We start from the raw sequence: 24,132 nt of genomic DNA, 5'->3' as shown, positions 1-24,132 counted from the left end.
CATGAGGAGAGAGGAGAATTGAGCCTATCTGTAGACTGTTCACCCCAGTATGAATCAGGCACAACTCCATCTCCCCCAGGTACTTGACCTTTTGTGCTACTCATTTCAACTAATAAACGCAGATATTTCTATTGTAATACTGTATTTCATTGGTTGACAGTGGGTGGAGGGTGTATAAATGACATATTTTTAAATGAGGTGGGGGAGGCCAATATATTATTAAGGTGGCATTTATTATTCATCTTAACTAGTTTTTTCACATGTATACAAATTAAGAAATATGAGTTAATATTTCAGTCTTCTATTATGACATATACAGACAAATTGAATGTAATTATATGAGTATTAATGTATTGAAGATATACTCATTTGCAGTATGTATGAATCTGCTTGACGCTCCCTGGTAATTTAGTACAATTTGACATAGTTTTTAAGAATAAACTCTTTTTCTGCTGGAAAATATAATTTTAAAGATTGAATTTAGTTAGCATTTTTGGCAGAAAACGGGGTCCGCTAAATCAAGTACATCGTCAAATGTAAAAGATATAAGTAGATAAACTGAGGTACGTTCAGAAATAAAGAAAACAAATCCATGCTAACTTGTTACAAAATCATATTCCACCAAATATCGCCAAAACTTAGTTAATCCAAGATTTCGCTATATCTATGTTGTTAGTTAACGAGTTTTACTGTATGATATGATTTTTGAAAAAAATTTAAGGAAAAAACAAATAGGGGAAAAAAACTTGTTGCCAAAAAAGACAGAATGTTGATAAATCATAGACGCTCAGGGTTAGTGAACACAAAGCATAAACTGTGGACAATTATTGCCTAAAAAAAGTTTCCTAGAAATGAAATATACCGGTAGTCTCAACAAACCTTAAAAATTATTGAGCAATCGATAAAATTTGGCCTGTATACTGGTAAACATGTGATACTACAGTACTATTGGAGAATTGTCTACATTCGTAATGAAATTTTAAAATCAATTATATGTTGTTCTTTTTTGTAATTGTCTTTTTACATGTACTTGCTAAGGTAACTAACATTGTTGATTTTATTAAATAATTCTGTGCTTTTAAAAGTTTTTTATTGAAAATGTTCCGAGGTATTTTTATCATATTCCAGTAAATTGTCAGTTTGTAGAATCGAATGTAAATTAAAACTTTTAAAAAGATGTTCTTATAGAAAACCTTAGATATATGATAATAGAAAGGTATTGTGAAAAAGCGTTATTGTTCTGTTGGGGTTATTTTAGACCGTTTTTATCACATAGGGTCATGTACTGATTCTGATCCTTGGCTTTGTCTCCTGCCCCAGTCAGTCACGGCTACAGAAATGTCTTAGAAATTGTTCAAAGGAGTTTAATGACATCCCATGAATTTGACTACAAGTTAATCCTGTTTGGAAAGGAAATGAGATTTTTATCAAAGGGATAATGGAGACACATCATTGGACATATCTTACAATATGCTGTGTGGGCTTGTTGGGGATTGCCATATAATTCATTCCCTGTTTAAGCTTGCAGGTAATAGTAACTCAAGGATAATTGAAAGGGTTTATGTGATTCGATGCCAGATTCAACATGAATTGTCTTGTATTATTCAAATATTTTAGATGGCGTTACTGTAGCATATATGGAACTAATTTTGAAATTAACTAAGTCCTTCAAAAACATTTCTTATAATTTGAATCTCTCTCAGGTTTAGTACATATAGTATTGCTAACTGTTTATTGATGGCCATTCCTTGCAAGCTACTACATGTCAATGACCGTTTATTTCATCTAAAAATAGTACGTTTATAAAAGTGCAAAGTAACTCATATAGTTATTAATTTAAAAAAAATTTAAATTCAAATTTTGGGCAACAGATTCTGAAACAGATGTAATATGTAACTGTTATCATGAAAGAAACTATTTATTGAAACATTGTTGTGTTAAATTATTGAGTCAAGACGTCATTACTGAATCCTTTTGTACTACAGGGGTAAGTCTCTGTAAATTTACCGGTACAAAGAATATGATATGATCCAAATTTCTTTTTCCTGCAAATATTTAAAGGTTGTAAAAAAATTCATTTACTATTGTAATCAGATCAGTATAGGGTAAATATTTATACAATTAAGAGAATGATATAATATTAAGAATTGTTTCTTTATAAACAATAGAGTTTGCTTTTTTTATTATCAAATCCATTGTTGTCTGAATCTAATTGTATTGGAAAGCTCGAGGAAATAAATATAATTTGTTATAAAAATAAAAAACTTGGAGATTCTACATATGCTTGATCTTATTCCAATAGTCAATAGAAAAAATGAGCTACTTATTGCATGAGCAGTGAGAACGAGCCAGTGTCACTTTGTATGTGTGAAGTGAGAAAATCCGGACAATTAATGGAAATGAGAAAACGATTGTGATACGATTATTTTTTGTTTATTCATACATCAAGACTTCAGTGCAAATATTTATCCTGTATTGATTATTCTAAAATTTTAAGAATGTTCGATATAAAACACTATATATGTATAAATAAACAATTTAATCTGTTCTATGAAAGTTTTTAAACCTTGCAGTCCTAGTTTGAAGATCAGAAAAGTTACAAAAATGTTTATATATATGAATAAATATAATTACTTTAATATTTATCAATTTGCAAATTCACAATGTCTGGTTTTGTCTTGAGTTTTTAATTGAAAATGTGTTCAATGACTGCAGACTCTATTGATGTTAATGCATTTGTACGGCAAGAATAATCTCTAAATAATATATCAATGAGTAAATTAATGGAGATCATTCATACATTACATGCTTGCATGAATTTCCCTTTGAAAAACAATGAAGCAAAATTTTAAGGTGCATGAATTCACTAAAAAAAATAATTAAAAAAAGCAATTGTTTTATGATTAACTGGTTAAGAATTCATGACTTCTTTGCTTAAAAATTCATGCTCTCAGAAACATGCATTATCATTCCGGAGATTATAAAGTAACATTTTTTATTAAGTGGATTTAGAGAAAATATTTATTAAACATAACAACAAGATCGAAGCTCCATGCATCGAATGAAATACACTGTGCCTATGTACAGCTTTGGAGTAGCAAACTTTTTTCCTCTTTGTTTTTCTTTAGTTCCCTTTTCCCCATTAATGGCCCCTCACTGAATATAGGACAGCAATTCAACCTAGTGAGCATGCTAGACTGGATCAGATCAATGCTCTGGCTCTATGATGTAATAAGCGGGGGTCATCCAGCGGTCAGGCTAGGGCAGATGACCTTCAAAATCCACACAGTGTGACCAACTTCTAAACATCCCACACTGTTCACTACAACTTTATCAAGTAGTTTAGGTATATTTACCATAGAGATTTTAATTGTGGGAAAGTGTTGTAGACATTTGTGAGTCTTGTCTCCAGTTTTTAATACTATACCTTGACTGTTCTGTTTCTGTTGTGATACAAGTGTTACAGCTCCCTTCTTTATTTGGAACGGATTACCCCAGATCATTCCAAGGATAGTACATGTTTAATGCACAGACAGAGACGGCAATGATTTAGGTAAATATTGCAAATGATATACCGGTAGTTATATATATAGTACAGCTCACGATGGCCCAAAGGCTAACATATGTACAGTAAAAGTGCATGCACTAATATCTGATTTGTATACCACTTGCATTCGAGTGAATGAAGATGCGTTATAATGCAGCATGATGGAGAAGCTCTAATTGCAGCTGATAGATTTACCTTGTAATGTTTATTATCTTGCCTGCATTATCAGTGACTGTAATATGACTCTGCTGTAGTCTATATAAACCTTTTTATGGTAAGAATTCTTAATATGAAAGTGCTGTACCTGATCCTTAGCTGATAATGAGCTAAAAAGAATGATTTATGACAGTTCTGATAAATTTGATAGAATGGTGGGAAAAACAAGCAATCAACCTTAGTCTGCAACAGTGCAAATATAATCATGTGTAAAATTATTGACTGAGAATGAGTTTTCCTGCTGGAAAAGAATAAAGGAAGAGAGAGCCACAGTGGGCTTCCTGTGATGTTCATTATGTCCCTACGCTCGCTTGCTTATTTCATCTTGACCGGAAAAGAGGAAATCATTTAGGGCTTGAAAACTTTCTCGGCTAAGGTCATATCTGGCCAGGGCTTCAGGATGTTTTATTTCAGTTTATTTTAGTCCTGCATACATAGAGTGGTTATGTGTGTTGTTGTAATTTAAAGAAAATTGATGACATTTCCTCTAATACATCTTTTTAGTGAATAGAATATTGTGTTAATTGAGATTTTGTAATTTTAAGAATGGCTTAATGGCTGAAAAGAAAAGGTGATGTATGATGAATTTGTCTTGGACTCCATATATATAGTGAGATAGCCTATATAGACTTGAGTTGATTAAAACCTATAAATTGATTAGAAATTTGCTAATTCTTTGATCTAGCACACAAATCAAGAAAAACTTTTAAGTCACATTAATGCTTGTTTAATTTTTTTAATGTGAAATGGCCTGCTACGCATATTGAACTACCATAAATCTGTAGGTTATAACTAAGTTTTGTCATAACTATATTGTTTGAAACAAATCATCAAACTTAAAGCCATGAAAATATGATTTTCTTTACCTTAGACTAGCATATCATTTATAAAAACCTAATTATAATTCAACAGAAAACACTACTTACAGATTATCCAGGCTTTTCAGCATCTTCAGGTGCTTCTTTCTCTTCTCTCACTCTTGCTTAAATAACCACTGAGAGGGTTTTTTTTTTGGAGGTGGGGGGTCAAGTAAATTATTGAATGATACACCTTATCCATGTTGGAAGCCTCACATAAGCTTACTTTATGTTATTTCAACTTACTTACTGTAACTCTGTCATATGCCATATTCTGATTGGCTCCTCTTTACTTTTGTGAAGAAGATTTCCCTTTCTCATTGGAGGATTGAAATACAATAGTGTAGATATTTCTTAGAGCAAGTAAAACATGATGATTGGTCAGATGTCAGCAAGACTTGTCATGACTTTCCAACAATGCACCTAACCATTCTAGAAAGATTTATATATAGAGTATCAGATTCATCTAGAGTCCCTAAATTGGTTACGTAGATTGAATTATATATGTTGAGTCGGCCTCATTCTTTTGCACAACAGTACCAGTATGTATTTTCTGATTTTTTTAAAATAAAGAAATGAATGAGAAAAAAAAAACCAAATTGATTTATCCGTACATAATGTGAACATCATTGTTTAATACCTAATAAGATACATGTAACTTGTATGTAGATAAAACCCAGACTGAATTGACCCTGTCTCTAATTGTGCTCACTCACAGATCAAGGAAGACCATCCAATTCAGTTTTATTTGAATCTTGTTCTTCTTTCTCATATCCTGTTTCTTATTAATTATATAGATTTATAAAAATACAATCCACAATTCAAGACATTTGCAGGAAATCACCTGGAACTTAAGAGATTAGAGTACACCTAAAGCTCCATGTGTCATCAATATACATTGAACTCTTAGCCTCCTTCCCATGGTGTGCTCTTTAACTTTACCTGAATGCTATTGTATAAAGCATACAAGTGTAAGAGAGTGGGAATGTTTGTCTGATGCATGTTGGTATGATAATGTCACTTTCATGATTCAAATCAGTTACAGAAACTTCTGATTTATAACTTAACGATATTTGAGTGGACAAATCATGCACAAGTCTAAAATAGAACTTGTGAAGTTTTGTATATAAAAGCAAAGACAATTCATGATTTATCAGTAAAGACAAAGTTATGTAAACATTATATGGTGACAAATCATGACCGATGTATTAGTGAACATTAAAGGATTATACTATAGTTATCTTTTTTGCCTTGAAATTTGAGCATCATTTAAGTATACTCTGAGTTCAATAACTTCATGCAGTGTTTATTTGTCAGAAACAAAAAATCCAAACTTCCCATTTAATTATTGTTTTGGCAATATGACATGAGTACAGAAAATTTTGTTTTCTGTAGAAATCATAGAATATGTTATAAGCTTTTTTAAAATAATAAGATATTGGCTTGATCCATTGACCATTAAAGGGGTTTCCAGTGATTTCAACTTTATCTATATACATGTACTTGAAAAATAACACATTCAAAATGTTTCTAATTTGGTTGACAAATATTGCATTCGGCATGTGAACAGTATTTTCTACAGCTAAAAAGAATGAGAAAGTGGTAATTTTTGCACAGGCCATCTCAGTGGTGAGAAAAGTAGGAAAACATCACACTAACGAAATAAAGTCTTATATAAACATTTAAATTTTGCTTGACTTTTGTACAACTTATCTTTTTAGCAACAAATTTATATAACAGTTTGTTTTTTATATGAATTCAGTGAAGTTTTGACTCTAAAATTCAGACCAAATTCAATGCCAAGTGAATCTTATTTGTTCTTGTCAAATATGCAATTAGGTCCAGTTCCTGATACATCTTGAGCTAATAACATGCGCTCTAGACATTCTTAGATAACTAATCGATGGCTATACATCATGCAATGTTGGAAAAACAACAGAAGATTTTGATATGTATTGCTATCAAATCTTATTAAACTTTTTTCATATTAAATGTAACTTGAAAAAATAACACTGTTTAATTGTTGTAATTTTTAATCAAATACAACATGAAATGAAATATTCTTATCATTTTCCATCTTAATGGAATAGTTTTGCCTGGGATTATATCTGATGAGGTCTATCAATCCGTGGAAATCCTGGTTCTTATTGTACGCAGTTATAAAATTAGACTGGCCTTTTGTGTTTTAAAGATGACCATTTTGGTTTAACAGCCCGTGGCCATTAACTACCGGTAGCTGATTTTTTGAGAATGTTTTTTGCATGGCTAGTCATTTGTTGCATGGATGTGCTATCAAGTGGGCTAAATATTAACATATTAAACTATCAACCCTCTACAAAGAACTATGGCTTAATTATTTGAATTTTAAAAATGATTGATCAAATTCAGGAGTTTTTCTATAATTTATTTGGATCCATAAACTTCATGTAGTTAATGGTATAAATAAATGAAAGAGCTAGTCTTCTGTATGTTCATGAATCATATTACTCAAAAAAGTTTTTTGTATGTACATCTTAGATATATTTTATGAAAGAAGTAACAGCTTACCATCTAAAATCAAACGTGAACATACTTAAATTGGCAGATTAATTGTATCAATTCAAATGATCAAGTCATTTAAATAAGTCATCTGAATGAGAATGATTAACTGTTGTTTCTATGTTCAATACTTTTATTTTGATGCTTGAAAGGAGGCAGTAGATCCTTTTCATAACTGTGTTAGTTCAGTGCTGGTGAATGACTACAGTCTTTATTACTTAGGTTTCTCACCTCAGACCTTTGAATTCCCACCGTTACAAAGACATTCTTTCAGACAACTGAAGTTCTTTTTTGGCCTACCAATACTTTAATGAAGTGTTATTGACTTTTGATTGTAACTGACAGTATTACCAACCAAGCCACCCACACAAGGTGCAATGATTGTATCAACTGAAACATCTTCACAATGTCAAGGCTTTGTGATTACAGAACTCCGCACAACCAAAAAGCCTTGACGTTGTGAAGTGCATTTTGAATGATCACAATTTTACAATGTTAATGATATGATGGATTAGAGCAATCCATATATTATAATGCATCTATAAGATTTTCAATTTGATATCAGGAGCAAAAAAAATGAACAAGACAAAATTGTCAGGACAGAGTTTTGAGTATTTAAATCTTATTTTGATATTGAATTTAATTGTTTCTATTTAGTTACAAAATATTAGCCTTCTTAATGTTATTGAAATGATTAATACATTAAAGCTCTGAAATTGTTCTGAAAAGATACTATTAAAACAAAGAAGTTCTGTAATGTGGTATTGTGAATGCATGATTTGAATTTCACAATATGTTTTCTTTAGTTAATTTCTTAACTTTGTATTTGGTTGACAATAATGCAAATTTTGTATTTTTTGTCACAAAACAAACATCCTTTTGTCTCCTCATGTCGTCAATTAATTTACATTTTTCCTAGTTATTTAATTTGGTCAGGGTTGAAAAGTTTAAGGTCACAAAAGCAGTGAACCTTGAGAAAATATACACAGGAGACAGACATTAAATCTGTAAGAGAAATAGAAACATTGGTTAGGTCTGGTGAAACAGATGGGTTATTTCCCACACATATATAATTCACTAGGCTTTTAATGACACATGAAATATAGTCTTTTCTTGAATTGACTAACATCCCCAAGTTCCATAAGGATATGGGTTCCCACAAGTACATTGGAAAAAGGTAATCAAAAACTTTGTTCTGTATCATTAAGCTTTCAATGTTGATGATTTTGTATTGGGCACAGAATAATGATATGTCTACTTCAGGAACACTGCAGCATCTCGTAAACAAACCATTGAAAGATTTTTTTTTCCTGGACAACTTAAGTTCAAGTCATTTTGATTCAGACATGCTCATTGATATGGGTCAAGCGAATAACAGTTAATCTTCTTTTGAACTGGAGTAAAACACCTGCACAGAATACAAAAAATACTCAACGCATCACCACAGCCCCTTGCTGCAAGCCAATATCCACCATAAAGTCCTAAATCATTCATTGTCCTGGCCAATCCAGACAAATTGAAGCAATAATGGGCTGTCTGGCATTCTTCCATTTAAACTGGTATGGACAGTGGAATTCTATCGACAGGTCGGAGTGACCCCTACCTGTTTCATTCTTAGTTGTGTACTGTGTAATCTACCTGGGCAATGGTCAATAACAGTCAGGACCTTACCCTCCAATAGCCAGGGGATCATGGTTCTTTTATGAAAATGAAACTGTTTACAGTTTATCATGGAATTAAGAGCACTTAAAATATCATATGTTTGTTTTTGCTTCTGGATATCTTAAAAGTACAGTAGAGTACATGTATGTCAGTGCTTTGTAGGAGTTGTACAGTAAAGTACCCTTATTGGGTTCTCCATATATACTTGTATACTGTACAAAATGCATACCAAGTACTAGCTAGGATTTCATTGATTTGCTATGCTTACTTTATTTATTGTTGGTTGCTGTCCATTGACCACATCATAATAATGGATCCAGAGATGATATTCATCATCATCAGAAGAAATGACCTATTAAAAGATTAAATCAATACAGCGCTATTTCATAGTCAGAAAAAAGAAAACGGTACAACCTAGGAATCGGTTTGTTATGTTTCATGGTAGATTTATGTATTTACAATCTATAAACACAAAACCACCGGGAACAGTATAAATGCTCAAGAGAGTAGGAGTTTTGGAAAGATAATGAAGATTATCCTGATGAGACTCAGAGTTAACAAGTCTGAGCATTCCTGTTGTGTGCATGGAGTGTGTATTTAGACTAGGCGCACTATCAACGTGTTCAAACAGACTCTGGTCAACAACCTAGAATGACCTATCCTACTTTAATTCTAGAAGGCCATTAAATATGAGCTTATCAAAAGCAGTTGATTTCATGTGCTAGGGCTATGTGTAATCAATTTTGGGGCTTCCAAAGGGATAACAATGTATGTTTTATTTTTTATTTTTTTTTGGGGGGGGGATATGATTTGCTTTTTCTTGACTTGAACAAAAGAGAGTTGCATGACTTTATTATTTATAAATTTTGAATTTGATTTTTTTCAGTTTGGTGATGAATAAGTATTGTTACATTTGAAAAAAAGTAAATTTGTGTGTGTGTGTGTTTTTTTTTTTTTTGTTTTTGGGGGGGGGGGGGGGTATAATAGTTTTGTTGAGTTTGCTTTTTTGCACTGTTATCTAGATGTAATGAAGGCTCTAGTGATGAATATCAGCAGAAAGAATGTGACATGTATATTGATAAAAATCACCTGATGTACATCTGCATGCATAATTTTTTCATATAGCTATTTCATTTGTAGGGGTGGGGAGAGGCTTTAAAAAATAAGATAAGTTTTTCAACATTCACTTGCGTTTGTAAATCATACAAACTTGCAATTTTTTAGACATTTGGGTTTGAAATATACATGTATTATGATATTCAAAATCTAAAATTTTACTTGTTCTCATTTTATGGTCCTCGGGCCAGGCCTTCCAGTTTAACTGAAATGGGGGGGGGGGGGGGGGGGAGACAAGTTTAACAACATTTAAACTGCATTAGTGTACGGATTGAAGGGCTGGATATGGTAGCAAATCAACCATCAGAACTTTCTTAAAGTTTGAGATGTGGTTTGTTTAGCTATAAACTATTATTTGATAAAGAAAAAATCCATATAATTTTACATTTCAAAATTTTGATACGATATTTTCTCTATACTTTTATAGAAAGCTCTTTTAAAGGAGATCAATACAGTCTAAAACTGGCCCTGACCATCCAACCAATGCATTCTTTATCTGAGGATATTAAGAATTTAACTTAATTGTACTGATGATAATCTAAGATACATTTAGCATACAGTGATGTCCTTGTAACACTTAAAAGTTAATTTGAGAAAAAAGTGAATTTAATGCACCTTAATTCAGAAATATTAGTGGTTGATACTGTCTTAAATAGTCTTAATTTATTTAATTATTTTATACATGTACAAGTCTTAGTTCTGGTTCAGAATAAATTGGTATTGTAAATATCTATTTGTGTGCCAGACCCCAGGTGTTCAGAAGGTGGTTACACGTGCTGCATTTGAAGTAACATTTTAAGGGGAGAATGTTCCTTAGGCAGACAGTTAGCATGCAGATTCCAAATTTTACATTCCAATATCCAATTTAGTTTATGGAGGTTGCAATCAATGGAACCGTTTAAGTTTTTTTCCTGTAAGTTATTTATAATGTATGGTTTAGAATGTCATTATGTAACTATACCCGTAATTATTTCGTTACACTTTAATAAATTTTATTAAAAATTTCTCATTTTTGTTTCTGTGAATTTCAAACTAAATTATTTTTTTTTTATTTAGAAGGGTTTGGTATGGCAGTAGATTAAAATAAGACATAATTTAATTTTTATGAAAAATAGGTTATTAACATTTTTTATAAAATGATATTGCGTGTGCATGTATCGGGTAATATTAAGTGGATTAACTACCGAAATGACTCTGTATATATACAGCATTTACTACTACATGTATAATCTAGTAGATCTCTCAGCTTTTTCTAATCTGTCAACCATAATAATGCCTGCAGCCATTGTATGCCTACTTACATGTTCTTCTATGGATGTTAGCTTTAGTTGAATAATCTTTCTTTACAAATGTTACAATGGCATTATTTAACACAATAAAGAGTGAGAAAAGCTTTTTCAAACAGTGGTATTTTTTTAAGTCCCTAAAAAAGGCTAAAATATATCCTGCTTTTGAAGTAAAGAGTTAATCCATTCCACAATGTATAACATTACCCAGTTATATCCAGACCAGTCTCAATATATAGCCGGGCAGACATTACCGAGAGGTGTCGCATTACCTACTGACCCTGGGCTATCCTATTCCGACCAGGAGTTGTTTTTCATGGTTGGCTAAATTCTGTAGAACAACTTCATACCTGACACAGACTGCTGTCTATCTGCACTGGTGTCTTTTTTCTTGTGAGTGTTTTTGTGTTGGTCTCTCCTGCTGGATTTTTGGTCTGGGATGAATTAATTCACATAAAAAGCATCAAGTGTTCTGGATTTGGATGATACAGGTATATGTATTTAATGAATTGTTTAAGGTGTGATCTGTTAAGCAATATTTTTACAGGGAGTGCAAGTGGCCACATGAATTTAAAGAAAATTATTTTAATTAAGGTGAAATTTGATCATATTCAGATGTCAGATTTTTGTTACAGAAAATAAATGCATTCGTTTATATATATTTTTAGAAACAACTGCGATTGATACATGAATTTAATATTGTGTTTTTGGATTCATGCTATTTTGCAGATGGTTTTTTTGTTTATAGAACACCTGTTACTACCAATTCCTCTTTAAGCTTTTGTTATTGGCTATATTAGTTTGAACCACAATGAATTAATATATAATCAATATAACCTAATTGGAATGAATAAATGTGCAACATTTTATAATCTTTTTTCTTCAAAATATCAAGCAGAAAAATATAAAGCTGCAAAACTGTAGCTCCACCAGAAGTTTGGGTTGATGGACTAGGAAATTTTGGTTGACCGATAATGGTCCATCAACTTAAGTAGCTACAGTTCTGCAAGTATAGATGCTCATTCATAAAAATTAAGGTCAAGATCAAGTAAATGATTCAAGAATGTCTTTTTGGTGCAAGAAGTATTATGACGTCAAAATTGATATGCTAGAACTTTTTCCCATACTTGAAGGCTTGAAAAAAATTACCTGGAATGTTGAAAATAAAACAGTCTCTTGACATTCTATATTAAATCATGGGAAAAGTAATCTTGATACCTATATTCAATTTGACATCATTTTAAAGGGGAAGTCAAGAGCTTGTTATTTCATTTGTCAAAAATGAACAAAACTCTGAGATTTGTTACTTTATATTTCCTTCATATTACAATGAAATTGACATTAAAATTTTTAATCGTTTACCAAAATATTAAGCCCCTGGCCGGTATACCATTTCAAACAAATCTATTGTCATGAAGCATCATTTTTATCCTGAATTTCATTAACCTGTATGCATCTTTCATTTACCGGGACAAGATCTTTTAAATTTGAATAGTTAGATGTGTCATTTGAAATAATTGTAGATTAATACATCTGAATATATGTATTAATATTCCCTGTAATTTCATTAACAATGAAAAGACATTGCCTTGATAATTTCCAAGGAACTCAGCACTATCATTGATGTAAGGCATTAAAATATCATATGATGGCTTGTGTCAAGTGTGTGCAGCACGTCCAGCTAATTAGAGGAGACATGCTTTATTTGTATATTCCTGCCAGTCTGAAGGTAGCAAGTAATTCTTGTTGATATACAGAGACCTGCCGTTGTTGTCATTTCAGTGGGGATATAATTTATGAATCAAAACTTTGGGGATTTTGAGCTTTTTGAAGAATTGTTAAAATTTATGAAATACTGGCCCTAGTCAATTTATGTGGTTTGAAAGACTCATGATAAAGATAGCAAACTATTAAACTGTAGCAGATGGATCTTTTTATTGTCTTTCCATCTGTTGTTACAGAGAGAGAGAGAGAGGCGCTCAAAACAAAGTGTGCCGCCTAATGGACATACCTTATTCTTCCATCAGTGGTGACAGACTCTTAATTTGAAACCATTTCTAAATATTATGGAACAAAACAAAAATAACAAAAAAATATTTCCATTCTAAAATATCAACATTTTTCCTGAACTTAAAACCGTGAACAGTTCATTTAGTTACTTGTATCAACATTCAATTATCTGTGGAGTAACACAAAGTATAGAGTTTACATGTGACTTGTAGGTTTTTTGTGGCTTTTTGCCTACATATAGTTTGAGATGTCGTGTCTCTCTCTCCATCTGTGTGTCATTTTATTTCTGTAGTGGGCTTATTGTAGTAATTATGGACAATTATACACATGCAATAATTACTGATAATTCAGAGACCTAGCAAACTGAACATCTATGTACTTTTAAAAAATTGTTATGTGAGATTATGTGAAAGATTAAGGATAAACACAATAAATTATTTATTCATAAAGCTGGTTTTAAGTAAATTGAATCTTTACACACTCATCTTTTTTTTTTAATTTGAGATGGGGATTGAGGACATTGTCCTTTGACCTAGATTGGATAGTGAAACAGGATAAAAAGGATGAGCACACAATGGTCTGGATGATCATTAGTAGTTTGACCCCCTCACAGTGGGGAGAATTAGGTTAACCAAAAAAAAAAACTCACAGAAAGGTCATTGATACCTCTCTGCTATTTTTGGAAACAAACAACGATTGTGAATAAAGAACTATGTACAGAATGCCTCAATCATTTCCTAGTCTGTTTTACATGTACTGTCTTCATTTTTTGCATGTACTAGACAAAACAGATTAAATGTAAATGATCTTTAACATGAAGTAAGATTATTTACCTGTAAAAATGACAATGTAAAGGTTTTGGTATAGACAAAACACGTGTGACCTACATGTGGACACCAATGAATGACCACTCTTTTGTTTGTAGATGATGCGTAGAAGGAGACTGGGTGGTGTATGAAGACGGACAGAATGAACCCCGGGATGGGGCATGACCCAATGTCATCAGATTCCAGCCACATGCAGCTTTTGAATCATGGAGCCATTGACTTTTTGGAAGGTAATCAGAAATGGGGTCGTTGACCTGTGCCGCTATTGATCTGACGTAGACGGCTTTATATATATACTTATTAGTAAAACGCGGGCTTGCATGACATTAGCCTGATAGTCTTCACTTCGACAATCGCAACCACACTGCGTCTGATGTATGTCATGGTAAAACCTGGGGTTCAACAGTTGAATTCTGATATTATCATTGTTGGAGGGGATTTCCGTAAGTGAACTTTACAATTATGTCAAATCTATGTGACTGTTATGATTTGTACTTTCTTCAATTTTTACCAAGTCATCAAAGGGTATACTTGAAGGTTTCTCTGTCTATTTGACCACAGGCTCCTGGCAGGTGGAGATTGATACAGTAGTAAAATAGATTTCAGAGAAGACTTCTTGTGTATACAATATTTGTGCTATGAGATAGGTTAAACACTTAGTTATTAGTTATTGATGGTTTACAGGAGAGGTTCTACTTTTTACCTTTAGGGTCTAGCTCAGAAATAGATACCGTGTAACAGTTTAAGTGTACACGTATAATATATCATATATGTATACCTCTTTGACATGTAGCAGTTTGTAATAATTTTCTGAAAAAGGTATATGATTCATGAACACATTATGTAGTCTTAAAAAAATATAAGCAATCACAGGTAAATTCACTGATTACCTGAATCCTTTTTATTGATATACATATTTATCCAGAGGGAAGTATCTTCCTTACATATGCCTGGTAAAAACAACATGAAAAGCTGATATAAAGCGTATGACTGGTTAATTTTTTACTATCCTTACCTCATGTTTTTCTCACTTCTTACAAAGGTTTGTTTCAAGGTGATATAAATTATCTGTATATTGAAGTCATTTGTTATTGAGGACTCGGGTGAGGGTCCCAATTCATAGCTCAGTATAGGCTTTGGCTGGATTTATTAGCTGTACTTTTTATGATACCCCCATGCAATAAGTTGCAGGGGTATAATGTTTTTCACCTGTTTGTCAGTTAGTCATCCTCTCACAATGCTTGTTGAATATATATGGAAATTAACAGATTGTCAGTGCAAACTCCCTTTAAACCACTGCAGAAAATTTCATAAAGTTTCAAATGTAGGCCGGGTATTTAGGACAAAATTTGTAGATGGGGATGTTGCCAAGAAATTCTGATTCCCTGATTTCTCTTTGAGTTTTGGCCCTATTGAATTATTAAATTTTATTGTTAAAGACTCAGTCAAGTATAGATGTGCATTATAATTTGCACTGGAAGTGTTATAATTTTTAGGGAGTCATTACCCTGTATTGAATTATTTTGTGTATTTGATATGTACCCTACCATTCATTAGGTGTATCATATCAGGTAATGTGGGAATGTGGAATATTAAACTAAATGCTCACTTTTCCTTTCATTATCTTATTATAAAGTCTGTCAACATCCTTCAAATGGCTGACCTTCACAGAACTGCATTTGATCCAAATCGACTTTCTTTATACCATAATTTTCCTTTATTGTACATGTTAAATTTTAGAAAAAAGGATAGAAAGAAATAATTTTTTATAGGTGGAAATTATCACCGGTTATGTTTTTTCCCTTTTCACCTTCATTGACAGTGAGAAAATTAAAACAGGGCTGTCAGTTACTTCTCTTTAGCCACAGCTGTGTTTCTAGGCAAAATCTTTACAGCCCTGGTGGACCATGGGGTAAAAAAGGCCCTGTATAACACATACATCTATATAGTATAAAAACATCATTTTCGCTAACAGAAAGATTAACCTATAAAATTGTACAAAAGATAGATTTTAGATAAAAGTATAGTGATGGTCAACAAGCATATGAAATTAGTATCAATTATTAGAAATAAATGGTTTATGATAATCAAAGATTCAAATAGAGTTTAAGGAATGGCAGTTTCTTTAGAGGCATTTGATTTCTGTACAGCAGAGCCTGGTTAATCCATGGATTAAAAGAAATCCTTAGAATAGTATACATGTATTCCAGTCCCAACCTGATGAAGCATAGTTTATACTCAACCATTTAATTTTTTGGGAATAATGTAGGAGGAGAGCTTTATGTCATTTTAAAAATCATCAGATCAACTTTAAAGCTTTATTTGTATATTATACTGTAGATTCCTGATTATATGCGAGTACTTTAGTTAGCAATTCCCCCCTTTTGTATCAAATCGCGAAAATATAAAATCGCAAACTTGGGATTTTCATACTAATTTTTTATAGTTCTCAGCTCTCAGAAAATAAAAGCGAGATTTTAAAATCCGCGAGGGCTGCTTCTGGCTATTTTACGGGGATATTAATTCCTAGCATTTAATTAGGAATTTACAGTATAGCGACTCAAGAAAGATTTTTCACATTTTGATTATTATAAAATACACATGTAATGGAATGGCATATAAGTACTTTGATTTAGTCACATTAGTTAAGATTTCATTCTGATGAAATTGGATCGTTAAATTGGACATTGATTGATTACAATTGCCGTCTTAAAACATAATGTAGGTAGTTATAATTGGAATAAAGCTGTGAGAAAAGAAATTGAATTAGAGATGATTTAATGATCATAGTAAAAATTCTGCATTTATAGAAAAATTAAACGTGCACAATTTCTAAAAATCAATAAAATTAGAAAGATTAAATAAGGGTTATCTGACTGGCCCAAAATCTGCACAAAGGAAAAATCCATTTTTTTGTGTGTTGGCCAAAAAATGTTTTTACTATTAGAATTCAGTCTTTTTAATTAAACAAATATCTTACCTTTTCACTGTTTGATTTTTGAAATAGTTTATATTTTCATGTGGTAATGTAAGAATTGCATGAATTTATTTTGTAATTAGTGTTTTGTGCATTACCATGTATCACAATAAAAGTTAAGATTTGTGTGTGTTTTTACTATGCCTGATAGTTTTTGGAGCACATATTAATATTTCGGTCATGGAAGTGCAATACTCGTGGCCTTAGGACAGTGACCCTCTGACGTAGAGTGTATATTGATTTCTGGATTACACGGAAATAGGAAGTGTGGAGAAGTATTGGGTGTCCATTTGATAGACAGAGAATGTGATGAACTCATGGTTTTTTATTTAGGGAAGAGGGTCAGCAAGGTTTCTTCACACTTTTTTCGAGAAAAAAAATGTTATCTGAAATTTTTTCTTTATTTTTTTTCATAACTGTATATAATTATAATTAATCGCCTCCTTTTTTTCAAATAAATTTTCTTATATTCCAGTATTTATTTTTACTTTACAGGTGTAATTCAAAGAATGAAATGATATTTGATTTATGAAAAAACATATCTTGCTGGAAACAATTTTTGAAAGGGTTTAGGAGGGAGTAAAAATTTAGGTCAAATATCAACTGTTGAAAAAAGTATAGATTTGTGTGTATTTTCGTAAATAGTTACATTTTCCGGTAATTGTAAAAATCAAAAATATGTAGGGAACCATTTACTATCAGCTTGAGCTGCATATTGTCAGTGATAAATTACACAAAGAGGTAAATCGCTCATATTTTGTGCAAGTTAAAACAGTGTTTGACTTACATGTCCATGTATATTTTTTTAAAAAGTAAATCATAAATGTACACTAATATTGAAATTGAAAAAAAACAATGCTCCCGTTTTAGTATATAAATAGATTTAAATAATAATTATAATAATTGCATTTTTTAATAAAGCAACGTAGTGTATTATATTCATAACGTGGGGGTCTTTTGGGGTTTTTAGGCTCCTTTGTTTTGGTTTTCGCAAGTTACTTCCCTTTTCTCATTACTGACCAGGCATGACAACAATACAGACATGAATATATTTTCTCTAGTTCACGCCTCACTCGTCATTGAAAATGTCCGAGCGGAAATGTAGGTATTTCTTGTATTAGTTTTTTGTAGTTTCTGTCTAAAATGTATCAAAACGATTGAGTATAAAGGGTTAAGTTCATGTGTTGACAAAAATTCGTTTAAGCTGATGTTTGGCCTAATGCCAACTTCACGGACATGGTTAGATAGCTCATTCCATAACATTGCAAACAGAGCCGATTGGCTATGTATGTTTTGTGTGTGTGCCTGTGTGAACCGCTCTTACTGTTGTCTATCTGTGTGTAAAATTCCCTGCTGAACAGTAAATGAGTTATGTCAGAGTACATTCATGGAATGTTTACAAGCTGTATTGATTTCACAATAACATTGATATGTACACTTATATCCTTTTATATGTCGTGCCTTGCTGTGGTTAAGAAAGGATGCTGTGTTTTATTGAGAAATCGTGGGTGATAAGCACCGTACATACAGAGTGGTTAAAATGAAGTCTTGTTTGAATTACAGCACCGATGAATGCGGAGCAGCCCTATGGAATGGAGCACCATGCCGCCTACATGGCCCAGGGAGCTTATGACCCGTATGGCTACAGTCAGAAGACGAACTTCATGGTGCACCAGGGCATCAAAAGTAAGTCAAAGCTCTTCAAACAGAGGAGCAGAACTAAAGATATCCTAGCTGGCAACCTCATCCTGATAATCAGCCATTGATAGTTTGACAATTTGATAATTTAAAAAATGGATTTATTAAGTAACATATAATGGGATTTGATAAATGGAAGCTAATGCACATCAGTTATTTGAAGCTATGAACCATGAATCATATAATGTAAAGGACTGATGAAGTAATTTATGGCATTTATAACTGAAACTTATCTTAGCAGGGTTTGACACTAAGGCACACCGGACAGACTTTGTCTAGTAAACGATAGGTCCGGTCGGGTTAAATGTCTGTGTACTAGCCCGACTGGTCATGTGAAAAAAAGTGTGCACATATATATAATTTTTTGTAATACTAATATTGATAGAAGTAAAAGCTCTTTTCCTAACAGGCATAAATTCTAGAAACCGTCATTTAAGTACAACCCAAGGACTAACCTAGAGGATGAAGGGGGGGAAATGCTAAGTCTCACTTTTTGATCGGTAACTTTGTCGGAATTTCCTCCGAACCAAATGTTTAAAGTCGCCTTGTACACCAAGTTCATAATCATGTAAATTAACCCCAAGGGCAATAAAATGATAATTATTTAATTCTAAAAACGTCTTCACAAACTCAGCTTAGATGCCTCTTGTTATTAATTAATCGAGTCTGTCTTATCTTTAGGGGTTATAGATACGGGTGATGCAAACACATGCTGTAAAAAACGATGTTAATTACTTTAAGGCTAGTGTTGATATAACAGTGAATTTGTTGGTAACTTGATCTAATTTAAATTATTAAAGCTAGGTTAAATTTGTGTATATCATCATTAATGTTATTCCATTATCAAGTAATGAAAGTCTCCCCGATTTCTCAAACTTCTCCATATATCTCTGTTATGGAGAAGTAAAGTCTCCCTAAAGTTTTGTTGGTCCCTGGTCAACCATTGAAAACTTGTATCATTATTAGTACAGTTTGAGTAAATTAAATCTTAAATTATAGTGTTGAATGACTCATTTTTGGTAAAGATAATTTAAACCAACACAATTAAACAGATACAGGTATTTAATATTTTATGTTTGTCATTACTTTTAGTTTATTTTTGTCAAAATTGGTCAGGGCTAATAGTAAAAGAGTCAGGGCTAGTAAAAAGTTGCTGAGGTAGCCTGACTGGTCTAGTAAATAAAAAACTTAATGTCAAACCCTGCTTAGGTAACGTTGTAAGTGTAATGAGTACTGGTACTTGTGTATATTAGGATCTGATATCATTGATGTCTAGAAGATGATGAACTTCAATGTTTCAGCACTGTCAACTGTTTAATATCATGAAGTGTGTATTAATAAGATTTCTCCACCTAACCATTAATGGTACTTTTAACTAATGTGAACTCAAAGGATCTGCGAAAAATTGTAAGTGGGATCCATATTTTAGTGGCTTTTGTACTGATGACATTTGGATAAATCATTATCACACATAATTATGGTAATTAGAGGAATACAATGTCATTGTAGCCTCTGAAGAGCCTAATTGAAGACTTATCTTTTCTGCCACTTAATTAATTGGTATATCTTCATTAAATTCAAGGGCACTTTATTTAGGAGGTAGAAATCATATTCATGATAAATCTTCTACTCAATAGTTACCAGTACTCTAAACTTGAATAATTTATAAATCAATATTTTCTGGTTTTTGATCCATGCATTTATGTAAGATGTTTATTAAATTTATTGAAACCCTGTACAATAAAGACATATGGAGTATTGTGTGAAAACAATAAGAAAATGATGACATAATAATATATAATGATAGAAATGTTTACAGGGTTAAAAGTTGTTAAGTGCAATGACATGTCACATTTGAGTACGTACTACATGCCCTTGTAAACAACCTTTTAAGGTAAAATACCATAACAATAATCTATAGCAATATCTATGGTTTCTATAGAAGCAAACAAAGTTTACCCAGGTATGCATGTCCTTACAAAATGCAATAGAGTAAATTCTTCAGAACATGTTATTTCTTTGATATCTCGGCAATATCTCACTGATTCATTAAGATTTCAGTGATGTGTCAGCAATATCTCACTGATTCATTAATATCTCAGTGATGTGTCAGCAATATCTCACTGATTCATTAAGATTTCAGTGATGTGTCAGCAATATCTCACTGATTCATTAAGATTTCAGTGATGTGTCAGCAATATATCACTGATTCATTAAGATTTCAGTGATGTGTCAGCAATATCTCACTGATTCATTAATATCTCAGTGATGTGTCAGCAATATCTCACTGATTCATTAAGATTTCAGTGATGTGTCAGCAATATCTCACTGATTCATTAAGATTTCAGTGATATGTCAGCAATATCTCACTGATTCATTAAGATTTCAGTGATGTGTCAGCAATATCTCACTGATTCATTAAGATCTCAGTGATGTGTCAGCAAACTCATCATTTGATATCCTCTTGACTTCAGTCAAGACTGTCTCAATAATTTTCATTGAATTTAATAATCGATGTAATTCATACACATGTGCTTGCAGTGTCATAGAGTACAATCATTTACCATATTATTGAAGATAATAAATTAATTTTACGTATGTAACAAGCACATGTTATGTAGTCCCTGCAAGAATATTTCACCAGCACAAATGACCTTCCTGTACTTAGTTCACCATGGACATACTGTAAACGTATTATATTTGGCGGAAAATAGTTAAACAAGTTGGTGTGGATTTGAATTAGCGTATTCCTGAATGTGACTTTTCTTATACATATCTGCATGGCATTTAGCATGCATTGATTTAGTTGAAGCCGCATTCCGCCAAAAACACTAAATAGAATACTTAACCAAATGTAATACGTTTACAGTACTCTAATTGAATGTATGATTTAATACATCAGATTTTCAAGGACAGATACCAGAAGTCTGTAAAGTCCTCAGTGAGCAGGCTATTGATTGTTGTTTTTGTTTCCGTGGCAGCTAGACCAGCCTCTGCATAGAATTAGACTGCCAGCTAATTCTGTGACACCATCCACGATCTCAGAACTTCATGGTGTCTCAGTGTTCAATGCCTTCTTAAGTTGACAATTTTATAGATTGCCTTGTAGGAAAAAATCATGGAAATAGCAGTTTAATTAGGAAGATTAAACGTTTTGAAATGTTAGATCTTAGATGTGGGGGTGTGTTTTCAAGTATTGGGTACTACAAATTTGATAAAAGATTTTTCTTGGTAGTGTGGAATCATTAGATTTCGTTGTGGCTTAATTTTCGTTGAATTCGTGGGCATCGCTTATCGACGAATTAAAATCCTCCACGGATAAATAAATTAGCACTATAAAGTCATATTTCTTTTTGTAAGTATCCGAGAATACACGAAAATAGTTCCCAACGAACCTGCAAAATTGAAGCAATCTAAGAAAATTGGCCCCCACAAATTTTAATGATTCCACAGTATCTTGCAGAAAATTTGATTTGTTGGAATAGAGATAACTAATAGAGGTCTATTAAATATATTGATGGCCTTAAAGGTGAAAAGTTTTGGAATTGTCTCCAAAAGTCCTTGTGTAGAAATTAAGGTCAAATAAGCATATCTCACTCTGATGTCTGATGGAGAAATTTTTTTATTATAATTTAAGGCTCCCCGTCATGTCATTAATATGGTATATAGTCTAATCACAGTTATTGAAGGTAATCCAAGTTTTAAAAAAACCTATATAAAAATGCTTGAATGAATTAATACTGGCTGAATCAATGTAAATATGCATACAGCAAACATCATTGCATGATGTTGACAGGTCTATATAACTTTGTAAGAGATCTCAGCAAGTGTATCATGATTGTGATGTTTTTAACCTTTTTTTACAGGTCAAGTGTTTGACCCTCAGGGAATGTATGAGATGCAGAGTCCTACTACAATGTCTGATATAAGCATGTCCCCCTCCCCGCCCCCTCCACCCCGGGTCTACAAGCCCTGCGTGGTATGCAGTGACAAGTCCTCAGGCTACCATTATGGTGTGAGCTCCTGTGAGGGCTGCAAGGTATGATAAGCGATTGCATACACAACCTGGTACACATTTATTAGGATACTTGCTAGGCTGTAAATAAAAAAGAAATCCACTAGCTTTTGCCTGACACAAAGTTAAACAGCATTGCAAACAACTACCTCAGCTAATACACAAGTGTGCAAATGAAGCATTTGAAATTTTACAAAACTAATACCGCATTGCTAAAATTGGCAAACTTCGCTTCACTTTAAAAATAAAGACAGTGTGGCATTCTTTATATGTAAATTAATATGACTATATACATTGCTCTCCATTGTATAAAAGTATGAGGCAGCTGAAAGCATGCAGATATTGTTTATAAGCTTCTTCAAACATTTTTTATGCACTTGACATTTTTTCATTAGACATATGATGTAATTTCTTGATGTCATTAGGGATTCTTCAGGAGAAGTGTTCAGAAAAACATGCAGTACACTTGCCACAAGGACAAGAATTGTCCCATAAATAAAGTTACCAGAAACCGCTGCCAATACTGTCGTCTACAGAAGTGTTACGCCACTGGAATGTCTAAAGAAGGTAAACGCATGCAAGCATTCCCATTCTTACTGAATCAAATAGAAGTAATTTGATTGATTTTAAAGACAATTCATGGAAGTTAACAACAGCTGAACTGAATAATTAGATATGACAGATATAGGGAGGAGTTTTCTGATTACTGTCACATGATCACAGTGTGGTTCTCTACTGATAGGAATGTTGTTGTTTAAAATTTTTGGAAATAATGTTGTAGCTGTGAGAAATGACAGAAACAAGAAGAAGAAGCCAAAGCTAGAGAACCCGTCTTCAAACATAGAGGAAGTGACGGAGGACGAGCAGAGCGTGCTGCAGGAGATTCTGGAGGCGCACCGAGTGACTTTTCCACAGATTGAAGAAGCTGTTTTATCCCCCATGTCTTGTCATGACACCCGTGGTGACATAGAAAATGACGAGGCATCAAAAGAAAACTCAGTAAGTGGATTTTGTCAAAACAAAATGTGACAAAATCATTCTGTTATGATTGAATTTCAGTCGTCATTATTGAAGAATGAATATCAGAGTATAACATTGCTTTCATCTCAGAAATTGCAGGATTCTGAAATGAATGTTAATTTTTGCAGCAGAATCAAAAGAAGGAAAAGTCCATGTTGTGGGATAAAGTGACAGAACTTTCATCAAAAGGAATCATAAAAATTGTTGAATTTGCCAAGAAAATGCCAGGATTTACCTCCCTTTCTACCTCAGATCAAATCACTCTCCTTAAGGCAGCTTGTTTAGAAATCATGGTAAGACACTGATTAACTTTCACAGGGACAACCCTGTCACTATTGAACAGATCTTGTATACAGGTTTTTC

The 24,132-nt window shown here is 32.6% G+C and overlaps 1 protein-coding gene across 6 annotated transcripts in view; it reads left to right on the top strand.

Annotated features, from left to right (window-relative positions):
- LOC128192677 (retinoic acid receptor beta-like) overlaps nucleotides 1-24,132 on the top strand; it is a 33,851-nt gene that overhangs the window by 3,727 nt on the left and 5,992 nt on the right. Inside the window, exons 1-7 of one of the 6 annotated variants that reach the window (XM_052865555.1) lie at nucleotides 3,229-3,553; nucleotides 14,158-14,289; nucleotides 18,600-18,722; nucleotides 22,601-22,773; nucleotides 23,175-23,316; nucleotides 23,531-23,748; nucleotides 23,901-24,062. In XM_052865555.1, coding sequence (XP_052721515.1) covers nucleotides 14,187-14,289; nucleotides 18,600-18,722; nucleotides 22,601-22,773; nucleotides 23,175-23,316; nucleotides 23,531-23,748; nucleotides 23,901-24,062 — 921 coding nt within the window. In that variant the 5' untranslated portion in view covers nucleotides 3,229-3,553; nucleotides 14,158-14,186. Of the gene's footprint in view, nucleotides 1-3,228; nucleotides 3,554-11,467; nucleotides 11,714-14,157; nucleotides 14,290-14,380; nucleotides 14,503-18,027; nucleotides 18,138-18,599; nucleotides 18,723-22,600; nucleotides 22,774-23,174; nucleotides 23,317-23,530; nucleotides 23,749-23,897; nucleotides 24,063-24,132 lie in introns of those variants that run through there. The other 5 variants (XM_052865552.1, XM_052865553.1, XM_052865554.1 and 2 more) reach the window with 5 other exon arrangements.

Source organism: Crassostrea angulata, chromosome 7 (genome assembly GCF_025612915.1).
Source record: "Crassostrea angulata isolate pt1a10 chromosome 7, ASM2561291v2, whole genome shotgun sequence".
Classification (NCBI taxonomy): domain Eukaryota; kingdom Metazoa; phylum Mollusca; class Bivalvia; order Ostreida; family Ostreidae; genus Magallana; species Magallana angulata.
Note: the sequence above shows the minus strand (reverse complement) of the source record. Positions and strands in the feature narration are given on the sequence as shown.